This window comes from Sceloporus occidentalis, unplaced genomic scaffold, assembly GCF_023333645.1.
Source record: "Sceloporus occidentalis isolate IW3139 unplaced genomic scaffold, rSceOcc1.0.p SCAF_9, whole genome shotgun sequence".
NCBI lineage: Eukaryota > Metazoa > Chordata > Lepidosauria > Squamata > Phrynosomatidae > Sceloporus > Sceloporus occidentalis.
The window spans coordinates 16,059,949-16,075,126 of NW_028316989.1; the positions used below are offsets into that span (position 1 = coordinate 16,059,949).

Consider the following 15,178-nt stretch of genomic DNA (forward strand, 5'->3'; position numbering starts at 1 on the left):
TTAACGAAGGCAAATGTCAATCAGGAAAACATGAATAGCATGATGGGAAAGGTAGACAAAACTTAAGAACAAAAAACCAATCACATCGGTGGAATGTCCCAGGCATATGAAGCGGAGAGATCAAGTTGGGAGGGGAGAACCATTGAGAAATAATACAAAATATGTCATTTTAAAAGATGAGTATCCCTTGATGAAAAAGAGACACGACGGGTAGAAAGCACATATAAAACTCCACTTGGTGCTGGAGCCACGGAATTTATGTTTTAACCAAAGTATGTGAATTAAGTGAAGTCCATGCATCTGTATCAGGCAGGACTCCTAGAGTCCATCCACACTGCAGAAATAATTTAATTTTACACTGTTTTAACTGCCATGACTCAATGGTATAGAATTCTGGGAATTATAGTTTGTTGAGGCACACTCTGGCACCACCACAAAGTACAGTTCCCAGAATCCCATAGCATCGAGCCATGCCATTTAAAGTGGTATCGAACCAGGTTATTTCTGCAGTGTGGCTGTAGTCTTAGAGAAGTATGATCCCAAAAGGCCCACTGACTTTTTCCTCTATTTTGGAAGCAACTCTTTGAATCATTACAAAGAATCAGAATCCACTCACCAGCTCCAAAGTTAGTATGTAGCACCTTTGAGACTCACTAAAATAAAGAAGTTGGCAGCATGAGCTTTCCTAGACTTCAGTCGACTTCCCCAGATGAAGTCCACAAAAGTTCATACTGCCAACTTCTTTCTTTCAGTTAGGCCTGTTACAGACTGCCAAAATTAAGCTGCTTCGGGTCTCTTTGGAGGTATGCTATTTAAATGATGCATGCATCCTAAGAATCCGGAAGCTGCACCAAAAACTGCACTCCGGTGCTTAGGAATGGAGTGTGGTTTTGGTGCGAACTCTGGACTCTTAGGACCCATGCATCATTTAAATAGCATACCTCCAAAGAGACCCGAAGCAGCTTTATTTTGGCAGTCTGTAACAGGCCTTAGTCTCAAAAGCGCTACAAGATCTCTCTACATACTGATTCTTTGACTTCTCCGAAGCTGCAAGACTAAACCTGAACGTCTGTCAAGGGATGCTCATGCACACCCTCAGATTTGATCTTGTCAGAAGAGAATCTCAGACTCTATTGACTTAAATATTTCCTGCATTGGATGCCGTTGCCACTCATGTAAGTGTAATTGCACAAAATGCAGGCTTTAGTGAAAGGAAGTTTGTGTACTGAAAGACAGATCAAATATGAAGACGTGAGGCGCACCGTGGCACACTATAATTAAGGAATCATAATGTCTCTCCCAATTTGCTACCTCAGCTGTCAATGTTGCCACCTTGTGGGTAGGCCTTGTTCTAAAACACCATGTCGAACATGCTTTTCTTTTCCTATCCTTTTCTTTAGCAAAGGAGGAAAAACTACAGTGAGGAAAAGTGACTTATTTTCCAAGGTCTAACCTACATTGCAGAAATAATGCAGTTTGCTTTAAGTGTCGTGGCTTTCAATGCTATGGAATTCTGGGATCTGTAGTTTGTTGTGACACAAGAGCTCTCTGACAACTGAATATAGTTGTCATCTTTTTCCACAGATTCTGCATCCATGGCTTAATTTAAAAAAAAAAATAGTAATTCCAAACAGCAAACCTTGATTTTGCCATTTTATATAAGGGACACCATTTTATTATGCCATTGTATTCAATGGGATTTCAGCATCCATAAGTTCTGGTATCCACAAGAGGTCCTGGACCAAACACCAGCAGATACCAAATGCCCATTATATCTCACAAACTACAAAAATCAGAATTCCCTGGCACGGATCATTGGCAGTTAACGCTGTGTCAAACTGCATTATTTTTTGCAGTGCAGATTGGACCCATCTCCCAACTCACCTTACCTGGAAGACCTGTGATTGCATCCACATGGGATGCCCTTCTACCAATGCAGATCAACATTATTTCACACCATCTTTGCATTCATAGATCTGAATACTACCCAATCAATCACTGAAATGTGCAGATGTGTCAACTCACCACTCAGCAATTGAATCAATGGGCCTATACCAGGTGAGACTAACCAGAAAGATTCAAGCCAGAGCTGTGATGGACCATTCACCACCTGACTGCCAGCTTTCTGATGATGAGCCTTATATACTAAGGCCTGTTACAGACTGCCAAAATAAAGCTGCTTCGGGTCTCTTTGGAGGTATGCTGTTTAAATGATGCATGCATCCTAAGAATCCAGAAGCTGCACTCCAGTGCTTAGGAATGGAGTGTGGCTTTGGCACGACCTCCGGACTCTTAGGACCCATGCATCGTTTAAATAGCATACCTCCAAAGAGACCCGAAGCAGCTTTGTTTTGGCAGTCTGTAACAGGCCATAGATTACTAGATGGATGATGGATAGATAGATAGTGTGCACAGGAGTATTTTTCTCATATTTTCCTGGTTGTACATAGACTGAATTCTGAATATCTATCTATCTTCATTCAGAATTCAGTGTGTGTGTATACGTGTGTGTGTGTGTATGAATGTGTGTGTATATATATATATATATATATATATATATATATATTCAGAATTTTTGCTAACACACACACTATAATAAAAAATACAAAACCTTAAATTGCATCCCACAACTTTTTTTTAATAACCAAGCACTCTGTAGGAAGAGTCTTCTTTTTTAAAAAAAAACCTTCCACAAGTAAGTTCTAAAAAGAAAACCAGCTCAAAGCAAACATGGAGGAGTTATTCCATTGTAAGAACACAAGGCCTTTTCATGGTACCCCCTGGGGAAGTGACTGTATGGCCCTCATTCCATCAGATGGTTACCCTCCCTAGGCGGTGACTGAAACATCTTGTTTCTTTTTCATCAGGGTACAAGAATTTGGTGCGCACAATAGTCCCTTTATCAGGCTGGCCTTATGTTTTCCATGTCGAGCCTCTGAGGATCTGGCTTCACAGAATCATCCGGCACCATGGATACAAGTAATTCATGCAGGCAACGAAGCTCACCCTATTGCTGCTGAGGTTGCTGCAACCACTGGATGCTCCATCCCTCCTTTGTCACTCTGAGAAGCTTCAGATCTAGTTCTGTTTATCTCCGAATTGTCCTAGAAAATTAACCTCAAAATGCAGACTTAAAATGGCCATCATGCCACTGGAAAAGAGAGAGCAACAGAGCTGTTGGTAGAGCCATTTTCTTTTAAACAGGTTGTTGACGTATCACAGTGGTCTTATGACCAAAGCAGACATGAAGGTCAGTATGTCAGTAGGAGATGCAAGAAGGATTAAAACTTGTTTAGTTTGACTTAGGTAAGCATTCAGAGGTAGTTGTGCTGGCCATACAGTAAATCCAATAACATCAAAAATCCACCTTCAAAAGTTTGTATATTGTGTATTTTGGTTGGGCCTATAGAAGTATCACTGTTTGGTGGATTTTTGATGCTATTGGACTAGCTGAGCATTGCTTGGTTACCTGGACAGGACAGCCCATTCCAAGCCAAATAGCAATTTTGGGTGTTCTTTTTAAATGATCAGAATAATAACAGCAAATCGTCCAACATCACATTGTACAGAAGATGGCAACAGGACAATGAATCACAAGTGAACCACACGTGAATCAACTTATCACAAGCAAATCAGCAGTGGTAAAACTGTGCAATTGGGAAGCATTAATGGGTTTTGCCCATGGAAAGGAGCACTCCAAGAACAGATAGAAGATGAAGCAGCTACAGGACAGACATGGCTTTGTGTGATAAGGTACAGCCAAAGATACAACTATCCTGCTCTAATTCCACTTTGGCAGCTTTGTGTGATAAAGTCCTAATACAGAGGCCTCATTTCATCATGGGCACAGTTAGTTTCTTCTCTTTACCATCTCAAGGCAAAAAAACACCTCCACTAGCCCCTTCCTAGGAGTCCTAACATTGCTGGATACTTAGACAAGCCTGTTGTTCACTGCTTCCCTTTGCAGAGGCTAGGATAATTCTTCAACCCACACTGGCCAGGTCTGGACAAAGCCCCCCTGTCTGTAACCTTTAAAATGGAGTTGGTAGAAAACTGGCTACTACTGCACTTACTTGGCCCCAGGAGGAATCCTGAGACAGCTGCATTGTTCAGTGCATTCTCCTGGCAGTTTCCAGCCCCATTGCCACCAGGGTGGCTTGTTTGGAAGGACCTGACCAAGCCAACATCTTCTACTGCCTTCTTTTTCTTGCTCAGCCTTTTGGCTAGCTTTTAAACCTTCTCTCAGCTGTTGCTACTTCGCCAGTTTAGATCGGCTGCCCAGTGAGCTGCCTCCTAATTTTCCCAGTATGGTTGGCTCTCCTGGGTCCTTCTTATTGGGATAGAAGGCTTACTACCCTACCTGGTTCCACTGCCAAGCTCTACCCTGGTGAGTCATTCCAACATTGATGGAATATTGTTAAGCTGCATTGTTATTAAGATGCAATCCCATGCAGGCTCAAAGATTTAACTGGTTGTGCATTTGATGTGTTGTTGTTAACTAACTTCCCAAAATGCAATAGCTTCTCAGCGATCAGTTTTAGGAGCCAACTTTCACTCTTCTAGTGCAAGCTTTTACAACTTGGTGCTCTCCAGGTATCCTGGACAACAACTTCCATCACAAGATCATAGAAGGCTGTCATCTAATTTTCAGATTTTGGATTATTTGCAGACCCATAGTGAGATATCTTGGAGATGAGAACCTCGTTTTAACACAAACTTAGTTTATGTTTCATGTACACCTTATATACATACCCTAAAGATAATTTTATGCAATTTTTAATAAAAGGTAAGGGATTTTTAAGGCTATCATGTAATCATTCCCATTTGTATACCTTCTTCTGCAGTTACTTCCCAATTCTAATGTCAGTGCCTAGTTTCTCCACTAGATGGCAGAGAAATTCTGCAGCTATCTGCCTGCCTTTTGCTATCTGAAGCAGTGGGGCTTCAATTAATTCCTCTTCCTGTTAATTGAGGATGCACTTGCAGTGTAGAAATGATGCACTTTAAGTGCTGTAGCTGCATACTATGGAATCCTGGGATTTGTAGTTTTACAAGGTCTTTAGCCTTCTCTGGCAAAGAGTGCTGATGCCTCCCAAAACTACAAATCCTAGCATTCTGTCGGAAGGAGCCCTGGCTGTTAAAGCGGTATCAAACTGTAGTATTTCTACTGTGCAGACACAGCCCTAGCTAAACAAACTTCAGTTTAAATCATTTTGTTAGTCCTGACTAAAATAGACCCAACTGAACTCACAACATTCATACAATAGATGCATGTACATACGTTTCTAGCCTTCAAGTGAAGATGTCATTCCAAAGACCAACTTGAGAATCAGGTGGATCTAGATCACGCCTGTTTCTGTCGATAAAAGAAAGAAATGTAAACCAATCTATAATCAAAGTGTCATCATGAAGTTCATTTATGAAGTTGTGGACCCTGTTCGGTCATTTTCTTCCATGACAGCAAGAGAACACAACTTCTCATACCAACAGTCTGAAATAATTTGTGTAAGCTTTTCCATCTATAAGCTGCTAAACAAATGAACTATCAAACAAAATAATTTCCCGTTAGCATCTGGTTATAAGTATTGTTTCAACTTGAATGGTGAGCTGCCTTGGGTTTCCTATTGGCAGAAAGGCGAGGTATAAATTGAATAAATAACAAATATTGTGTCACAAAACATCACTGACTGTTGTGTGCAGAAAAACCTTGCATTATGCATTGGAGGGAGGGATATAGAGAGTTCAAAAATAATAATTTTAAAAAGCATAGGCAATCTCTTCTTCCAACACTAGAGGGAACTCCAGGACCTACAGAGAAACCATGATTTACAAAGTCTGAAAAGTCCTCATCCATGGCTTTAACTCAATGCTGTGCAACCCTGGGATTTGTAGTCTGGAGCGGCACTAGAACACTCTGACAAAGAAGGTTCAATATTTCAAAACTACACATCCCAGGATTGCATAGCATTGAGCCATGGCATTAAACAGCTGCCAAACTGCATTAATTCTGCAGTGTAGATGCAGAGAAGATTCTGAAGATGCCAGCCACAGATGCAGGTGAAACGTCAGGAATAAATTCTTCCAGGACATGGCCACGTAGCTAGAAAGTCCCACCCAAAAACTATGGATTCCGGCCGTGAAAGCCTTCGACTTCACAATATTGGATCTGTCTTTAGTTTTCACCCTGGCAGCCCTGTGTAAGACCAGCCTACCTCACAGGACTGTCATGAGGACAAAACAGAAACAGAGAACTATGTGTCCTGCCTTGAGAAGAAGACGCAGGATTGAAATGTAATAAAATGCATTAATATTGGGTGGGGTTCATAGAAACACAGCAATCTGAGAACGGTCCAATGAAAGTAAGAAAAGGAAATAGGACTGAGACAATCTTGAATTCTTTGGCTGTGTGCAGACTTGCACAGAACACGGGATGCTTGTGTCTTATAACAAATGTAATACTCAGCTCTTCTTCTTCAAAGGGAAAAAAATCCGAATGACTCAATAGCACCCACATGAAATCATATTGCAGCAATAAAATCCTATCCACATCAAGCCCGCAATATAAAAAGTAAGGAAACCAAAAGAAAGTGAGGTTTCAATAAAAATTCCCTCTCCCTCCCACAAAAAAAGAGCCCAATAGCAGCAGATCAAAGAGGGGGAAACCAAATTCAACAGAGCAAAGGGGGAGAGAAGCAAGATACTAAAGGGTCATTCAGACGTTGTTGTTCTTTTACCGCAAGGATGCAAATCATCCCTTTGTGAATTCTGGGTTTGTTATTCACACTATGGAACCGCATCGATGTGCATCTCTGCAAGTTCAGTTACTCACACATGCAAGCATTCGAATAAAGTTGGAGTCACCAGTACGAACATATTTGAAACATATTCAAGGCATGCGGTTTTATCCTGGATCTATGGGTCTATTTGATTCATTTATTCACACTACTGATGATGTAGATCATTTTTTAAAAACTTGGGGGAAAACTCAATCTCAATTATCCCAGATTAAGAGGGTTTTTTTTTTGCAGCCCCCCAAAATACTTAATTGGGTGCATTTTGGATGTGTGTGGACAACAGAGATTTAAACCAGATTCATCCTGGATTATTTTCACAGTGTGAATAACCCCTAAATTGGGTATGAGCTCATATGCAAAGCTGCTCTGAAAACCCAGAATGACAACATTCAAACAATAATCCCCAAATTTGGACATCACCAAGAGGGCCTTTTCCTGGGGACAGATCAGACTGGAGACAGGTTCTTCATCTTGTGGATGGTCCAGGACACTTTCTTTCTGCTTAAAGTGGACCAGAATAAGTTGTCCTACCACCACAAGTCATTGTATATCATATTCCCAAGGCCAATCAGGTTATTTGAGGTTTCGAAAACTTTCATGGCCGGCATCCATAGTTTTTTGTGGGTTTATCGGGCTATATGCCCATGTTCTAGAAGAGTTTCTTCCTGACGTTTCAGATGCCAGCCACAGATGCTGACGAAACGTCAGGAAGAAACTCTTCTAGAACATGGCCACATAGCCCAAAAAACCCCACAAAAAAACTATTTGAGGTTTGTTCTTGTGTGCCTTTGAGTCATTTTAGTGGCCACAAACCTATCATGAGGTTTTCTGGGCATGCACTGTTCAGAAGAAGTTTGCTATGCCCTAAGGCTGAGAGTATGTGACTTGCCCAAGTGGGTTTCATGGTGAACTGGGAATTAAACCTTGGTCTCCAAAGTTGTAGTGCAACATTCAAACCACTACGCCGTGCTGCCGTAGTGTAAATGTCAGTGTGTAAACTGACATTTACACACCTAATAATTCTTCCCCTCTGCACCTGTACTCTGGGATTACGTCCCCCAGTGACCAGATGTCATAACTGCAAAGGACAACAAGAGACTGTAAAATGGGTCCCAACCTGGGAGAAAAGCAGGATAAAAATAAAATGTAGGGCCTTCAAGGAAAATGTAGGGCATTACAAAATGAGAGCTAGAAACTCTGATATAAATAAAAATTCATGCTTCTTAATCATGCTCTAAATGGAGGATATTTTGAAATTCCTCCTGGACAGAAGGTTGAAATGTAGGACATGTCCTGGAAAAGGAGGACATCTGCTCACCCTGCCTCAACCACACCCCGAAAAGTTGGGCACAGCCTGGGAATGTTTGGGTAGTGTGTGTTTTTTAAAACTTATTTTCCTTTGCAGCCTTAGTTCTAAACACCAGGTGGCCTCCGTGACAAATGAGTCCATAGCAAGAAAATGTATTTATTCAGGCAAAAGGCTTCCAAGAATGTTGCCCATCAACTTTTGCTCACCTTGCCAAAGAGCAAGTATTTGCTCTGAAAGAGCAGGCAGGCCTGTTCTGAGCTGCCCCGGATGGTAGAACTAGATCTAATGGGTTGAAGTGACAGGAGAGCAGATTTCGAATGAACGTTAGAAGGAACTTCTTGACTGTAAGAGCAGTTCAGCAATGGAATCCATTGCCTAGAGAGATGGTAAAGTCTCCTTCTCTGGAGGTCTGCAAAAAGAGGCTGGACAGCTCCCTGCTTCAGTGTTTCCCAAACTTTGGTCCTCCAGGTGTTTTGGACTTCAGCTCCCAGAAACCCAAGCCAGTTTGGTTAACAATCAGGAATTCTGGGAGCTGAAGCCCAAAACATCTGGAGGCCAACGTTTGGGAAACACTGCATCTAGATGGAGATCCTGCATTGACCTGTGGGTTGGATTCAATGGCACCATTTCATTCAAAGGTGGGAGTGGTAAAAGTAGTTGGGGTCACATATAATCCTTCCCCTTTACATTTAAGGCTGACTTGATACTGTTATGAATGCCACATGGGCAAAATGAAATAACGAAGGAATAACTTAGGCTCTGGTAAATGCCACTCAGGTTTTGGGTTACACCAAGGATGCTTGGAACCAGGAGCTTCTTGTGGTTCAAATAGGGAAGGGGCACCCTACCTCTGGGGACTTACTATTGGATTGAGGCCCATGCTTTTCTCATATCACATATCCTGCAACTGTCCCAGTTTGGCCAGGACAGTCCCTATTACTCTTTGTCCCTCTTTTCAGCTGCTTTTAAAATGTCTCCATTTCTCTCTTCTCCTTCCACTTTCTCCTTTGTCCTCAGCTTAGTCCAATTGCTGACAACTTAGTTCAAAGTGCAAGAGCAGTTTGCATGTACTTAACTCCGTTGCAGGGGAGGATGGGGCAGAATCTTGTCCTTCCCAGTAGGCTCAAGCAAAAGCAAACCACTGCAACCACTCCTAGCTTGTATGTCCCTCCGCTTTAATAATTTTTGCCATCTTGACCTCACTCTCAGGTTGCTCAGCTTCCCACCTCCCGGTTTTCATCTTTGAAATGTTGAAGGGGATGAAATGCGCAAGTCTTACACATGCTTATATCCAGCTCCCATTGAACTCTGGGCGCATTCCCATTTACAAATAAATCACGTTGCGATCCAAATCGATGGATCAGTTCAGCAGCGGAGCGTGGTTCGCACTACATTTGCCCCGATCGCATTTTCTTGCTGCAAAATAAAATAAAGTAACCCACTTGTGGTTCATGTTGATGAATGAATCGATTAAAAATGGACCCGCTCCGGCTGGCTAAAGGGCAAATTTAAATCGATTCTGATTTGCTTCTGGTTCACACTTGCGTGGAATCGATTTATCCAAAAAGACATGGAAAAAATCAACGTCAAAAAGACACGGGTTGAATGGGTCTGGTGCATGGCCCCCCTCTCCAAATCCTTTCAGTGATTTGGTTCAAGTGCAAACCAGGGTCATTTAAACTGGTTCAAACTGATTTGTGATCCGGTTTAAAAAGTAGTGGGAATGCGGCCTCTGTGTGTTTTATTGCTGACTTGACATGGCTGGTTTTCCCCCCTCCTTTCTCAAGCCATTTACAACAGCCTGTTTCTCTTTCTTAATTTCATAACATTAAAGCAATCAAACAATTGCAAAAGCATTTCCTGGAAACAAGGCAGCCCTTTTTTCAACCCAGAGCTGAGCCTGCGGAAATCTTTTGTGTTTCCTCCTCTTTGTTCTCCTCATTGCACAGCCTTGCTATTGTTAGCCCACAGAAAGCTTCATATGGGGCAGAAGGAAGCAGAACTCTGTTCAGAAGCATGCAGTGACATTTCGCCATAACCCTGCCTTGGCAATTGCCGGTGTTCACGATCTTGCAGGAGGAGGTAAAGGGTAACCTGACTCTAGAGAAACTGACCATGGATTTTATTGTGTCCACCTTTGAGGAAAAGGCAAGGTATAAACAAACCGAACCAATTTCTCAGCACAGAAGGAGTGAAAAGTTTTGCATGGAAGGAGACGGAGTGGGGCCATTCTTAAAAGGGCATAATTTTGCAAAAGCAATGGCAGGCAGAGGTTACCAAGCCATCACCATTTCAAAAATGCATGCCCTCCCACATTTGAAAGACCAACACTGAAACCCCAATCTAAGAAAAGTTTGAATGTGGTTACAATGACTGGGAATACAGTCCAATAAATGCCAACTAAGGAGCCAGCCTAGTGTAGTGGTTTGAGCATAGGTCTATGACTTTGGAGACCAGGGTGCGAATCCTGGTTTGGCCATGCAAACCCACCTTTGACCATGGGCAAATCTCAGCCTCATGGCCAGGGCAAAACCCCTCTGAAGAAACTGGCCAAGAATACCCCGTGATAGGTTTGCTTTACGGTTGCCATAAGACGGAAACAACTTGAAGGCACACAACATGTGTGTGTGTGTGTGTACACTTGTATGTATATGTGTATTTGTTTTGGTTGTTGTGTGCCTTCAAGTCGTTTCGGACTTATGGTGACCCTAAGGTGAAGCTATCATGGGGCTTTCTTGGCAAGAGTGGTTCAGAGGAGGTTTGCCATAGCCTTCCCCTGAGACTAAGAGGGTGTACAAACCGGCCATAAGGAGTGGGGGCACGGCGTCCACACGACGTACGGCTCGACTCTGTCCCCAGGTTGGCATGATGTTGTGTGCCACACCATACAACTGGCGCTGCGTCCGGATGATGCAGCACCAAAGGAGCACTGAAAAGCCATGGCACCGGCGGCTATGGTGCCCTTTCCATGGCACAGACAGGAGAGATCGGGGCTGTGGCGTGTGGTTGCTGTGGCCCTGATCTGGCACTAGAAGGGGCGGTCTGTACAGCCCCTAAGAAAGTGTGACTTGCTGAAGGTCACCTGGTAGGTTTCCATGGCTGAGCTGGGAGTCGAACCCTGGTCTCATAGAGTCACTGTCCAACATTCAAACCGCTATGACTCTCATATAGGTATGTGAGTGAGAGTATATACATATGTGTGTGTAGGTATGTTGATGTGTGTGTATACGTGCGGGTGTGTCTATGTCTCTGTGTGTGTGTATTTATATATATGGGTATGTGTGGGTATACATGTGTGTGAGTGTGTGTGTGTGTGCGTGTCTATATTTATTCATATACATAGGTGTGTGTATATATGTATGTGTGTGTATATATTGTGTGTCTGTATATATGTGTGTGTGTATGTCGCAAAGAGCCCCTCCAAGGGCTCTGGGGACACGTGTCGGGGCTGCTTGCATCCAGACGTGCTCCAAGGCGTTTGCTTTTGCTGCTGGGCCTTTGCAAAGGCAGAACTAGGGAGGGAAGGAGGGAGGAGGAAAAAGGAGGAGAGGGAGGAGGAGAGAGAGAGCTGGGAGGAGGAGGAGGAGGAGTGTGGCTTTGGCGAGGACGAGGCAGCTGCCCTCCTTCCCTCCCCAGGAAGCCGCCTCCGCCTCCGCATCGCCCGAGCCTTAGCAGCCAGCCAGCCTTCCTCCTTCTCCTTCTCCTTCTGCATGGGTCGATGATCGCCCAGCCTGGCCCCAGCCATGGCTGCTGCTGCGGCGGCTGCAGCCTCGTCCAAGGCAGAGCTCTACAGCAAAGTCACCCCGCGAAGGAGCCGACAGCAGCAGCAGCAGCAGCAGCAGCCAACAACGCCAGCAGCAGCAGCAGCAGCAGCGCCTCCGCCTTCGCAGCAGCAGCAGCAGCATCAGCATCCGAACCCGCATCCCCGGAGCGGCACCTTCAAGCACGGCTCTGCCCTCGACATCCTCCTCTCCATGGGCTTCCCCAAAGCACGAGCGTGAGTTCAAGGGGGGCTTCTTTCCAAGGGGTTCAGGGCAGCCCAGCATTGGGACCAGAAGGTGGCATCCTCAGCATCCTCATCCTCATTTTGCAAAAGCCAGTCCTCCTTGGCATCCAGGACTAGGCAGAGGGCAAGGAGGCAGAGAGCAGAGTCGAGATAGAAATACATTGGCATATTTTATTTTACTTTATTATTATTATTATTATTATTATTATTACTTTATAATAACAATTTTATTAATAATTATTATTATATTCAAAGAGATGCACATAGGATGGGTGTCGTGGATATAGGTTTGAATTGCCTGGCCCCCAATGAATGAAAGGTCCCATAGATGTCAGGCGCCCATGATGCCTTGTGACATCCCTCCATCTCTCTCCGCCATCACAACAGCATCACACTCACAAATAATAATAAAAATAATATGTATTAATTTATTTTTATCATTTATTTTATTTTATTATAAGTATTTTTTATTTTTTATTTTATTATAACTATTATTTCTTATTATTTATTTAATTTTTATGTTATGATTATTATTTTATTGTTATTATTTATTTTATTTTTTATATTATAATAATTATTTTTATTATTTATTTATTGTTTTATATTATTTATTTTATTTTTATTATTTTTATTAAACTATTATTTTTATTATTATTTGTGAGTGTGATGCTGTTGTGATGGCGGAGAGAGATGGAGGGATGTCACAAGGCATCATGGGCGCCTGACATCTATGGGACCTTTCATTCATTGGGGGCCAGGCAATTCAAACCTATATCCACGACACCCATCCTATGTGCATCTCTTTGAATATTGCCAGGGTATAATTCTCTTTTAATGCACCCCTTTTGCATCATCATCATCAATAGATTTATTTCTATCCCACATTTCCCAGACCTGGGACCCAGAGCAGCTTGCAATATTAAAGGAACAATACCACTAAAAACATAGAGAAGTGAGACATTACAATAGAATTCAATGGTTACTATATTATAATAGATTGCTTCTGAAATGAATGAAACACAGTTGAAAAGGAAAGATGCCAGCCACAGATGCCGGCGAAACGTCAGGAATAAACTCTTCCAGAACATGGCCACAAGCCCGAAAAACCCACCAAAAACTAAGAAAGGGGACTACTTCAAACATTGAAAGTGATACAATTATTATTATTATTATTATTATTAAGCTTTATTTACCAAGCGCTGTAAATTTGCACATGCAATCAATTAAAACAGATAAAAGAAACCTGCCTGAGGCGTACCTTCTACGAAAACCATTAAACATAATGCATATTAATACAGCTTCACCTTCAGACAATAAAATATAGCAGACAGCAAATTCAAATGAACATTGGATAACTGTCGTGTCATGTCTGGGAATGCTTCCCTGAACGGCATTCTCTTTAACTTGGCTTTGAAGCTGGCTAAATAGGTGACGAACCACCCAAGTCCTTTAAAAACATTATGTTTTAAAAGCCTGTCTGCATAAGAAGGTTTTAAACTGCTGGCAGAAGGACAGCCTTTTAAACTGTGAGCTAAGTCCCAGTTTTAGGGGGAAAGTGGGATACAAATAAATATCATCATCAACTGGAATCATCCCTCGCTTTCAATCTCTCTCTTGCACACACATGCATTGTGATGTCTTGTACATTTGTATGTTGTAGGGTGTCTAGGCCAGGGTGACCACACATCCTCCTTTTCTAAGACACGTCCTACATTTCTGTGCAGGAGGAATTTCAAGAGGTCCTGAGCCGGACTAAGAAGCATGACTTTATGTTGATAATGAGTGTTTTTAGCAACATCTTACCTTTTTTGGAATGTCCTACCTTTTGTGGTGCCTTGTCCTCCTTGGCGGTTAGGACATCTGGTCACCTTGGTCTAGGCATGTATCTCAGAAAGAGAGGAGGGAGAAGCATTCCTGAACCTGAGGAGCGAGATGAAAATGACCTATGGAAAGGAGGAAGGGGAAAGGAGAGAGATCAGATCCTCTGGGTAAAAAGGAAGAGCTCAGATTGTGTAGGTGATCTCCTCTTCTTTACCAATGCTAGCTGGCATGTTGCTGGCAAGCCAAAGAGGGCCTGGGCTTGGACCAGGATTGCCTACATCCAACTCCAGAGAACCTGGGAGATGGAGCAAGAAGGCCTCAATTTGTTGTGGCGGTGGTGTGCCTTCAAATCATTCCTGACTTATGGCAAACCTAAGGTAAACCCATCATGGGGTTTTCTTGGCAAGATTTGTTCACAGGAGGTTGCCCATTGCCTTCCCAGAGGCTGAAAGAGAACAACGTGCCCAAGGTCACCCAACGGATTTCATGACCAAGCTGGGACTCGAACCATGGGTCTCCAGAATTGCAGTCCAATGTTTTAACCCAGTGGTTCCCAAAATTTGTCCCTGCAAGTGTTGGAGACCTCACCTCCCAGACCTCTCAGCCAGCTTGGCAAACAGTCAGGACTTCTGGGAGCTGAAGTCCAAAACATCTGGAAGACTAAAGTTTGGGAACCTCTGCTGTAACCACTATGCCACACTGGTCAGGATGCTGACACTTGCTACTGTCTAAGATAGATTTGGAGTTGGGGAGGTGATGCCCAGGGTAGAAGACCTGCTCTTGGCACCTGGCCAGGCTGCAGGTTCAGGTTTTTGTGCCCTTTGCTTCCCTGGCTACCTGATGATGGACCCATTGAGTTCAAAGAACAGGGACAGGGGATGCAAGGCAAAATAGGAAAGTCATTTATATCAGGTCATAATCAAAACCCTTTCTCCATTACCCTTGGTATTGCCAGCATGGACTGGCAGCCACTTTCATGGATGTTGTGCAGCCCTTTCTGGGAGAATCCTGGAAACTGAACCTCCGGGGACATTGGCATGCAGAACATGTGCTGTGCCAATGAGCCCTTCCAAACAGAGTCCAAGGGGGCACACCATGGGAGCTGTGGGTGTCTACCCACACCTTTGCATCACCTATTGAGTTATGGTGACCCCATGCATTTCATAAGCTTTTCTTAGGCAAAGGATACCGAGAGATGGTTTGGGTATTGCTTGCCTCTGAAGTATGGCCTAATGCTTTTGGGATCCC

At 43.2% G+C, this 15,178-nt stretch overlaps 1 protein-coding gene across 1 annotated transcript in view; it reads left to right on the plus strand.

The window, feature by feature from the left end:
• The first annotated feature begins 11,809 nt into the window (after positions 1–11,809).
• Positions 11,810–15,178, plus strand: part of LOC149306977 (ubiquitin-associated and SH3 domain-containing protein B) — a 73,747-nt gene continuing 70,378 nt past the window's right edge. The window contains exon 1 of the mRNA XM_089537418.1: positions 11,810–12,100. Coding sequence (XP_089393544.1) covers positions 11,847–12,100 — 254 coding nt within the window. The 5' untranslated portion in view covers positions 11,810–11,846. The remainder of the gene's footprint in view (positions 12,101–15,178) is intronic.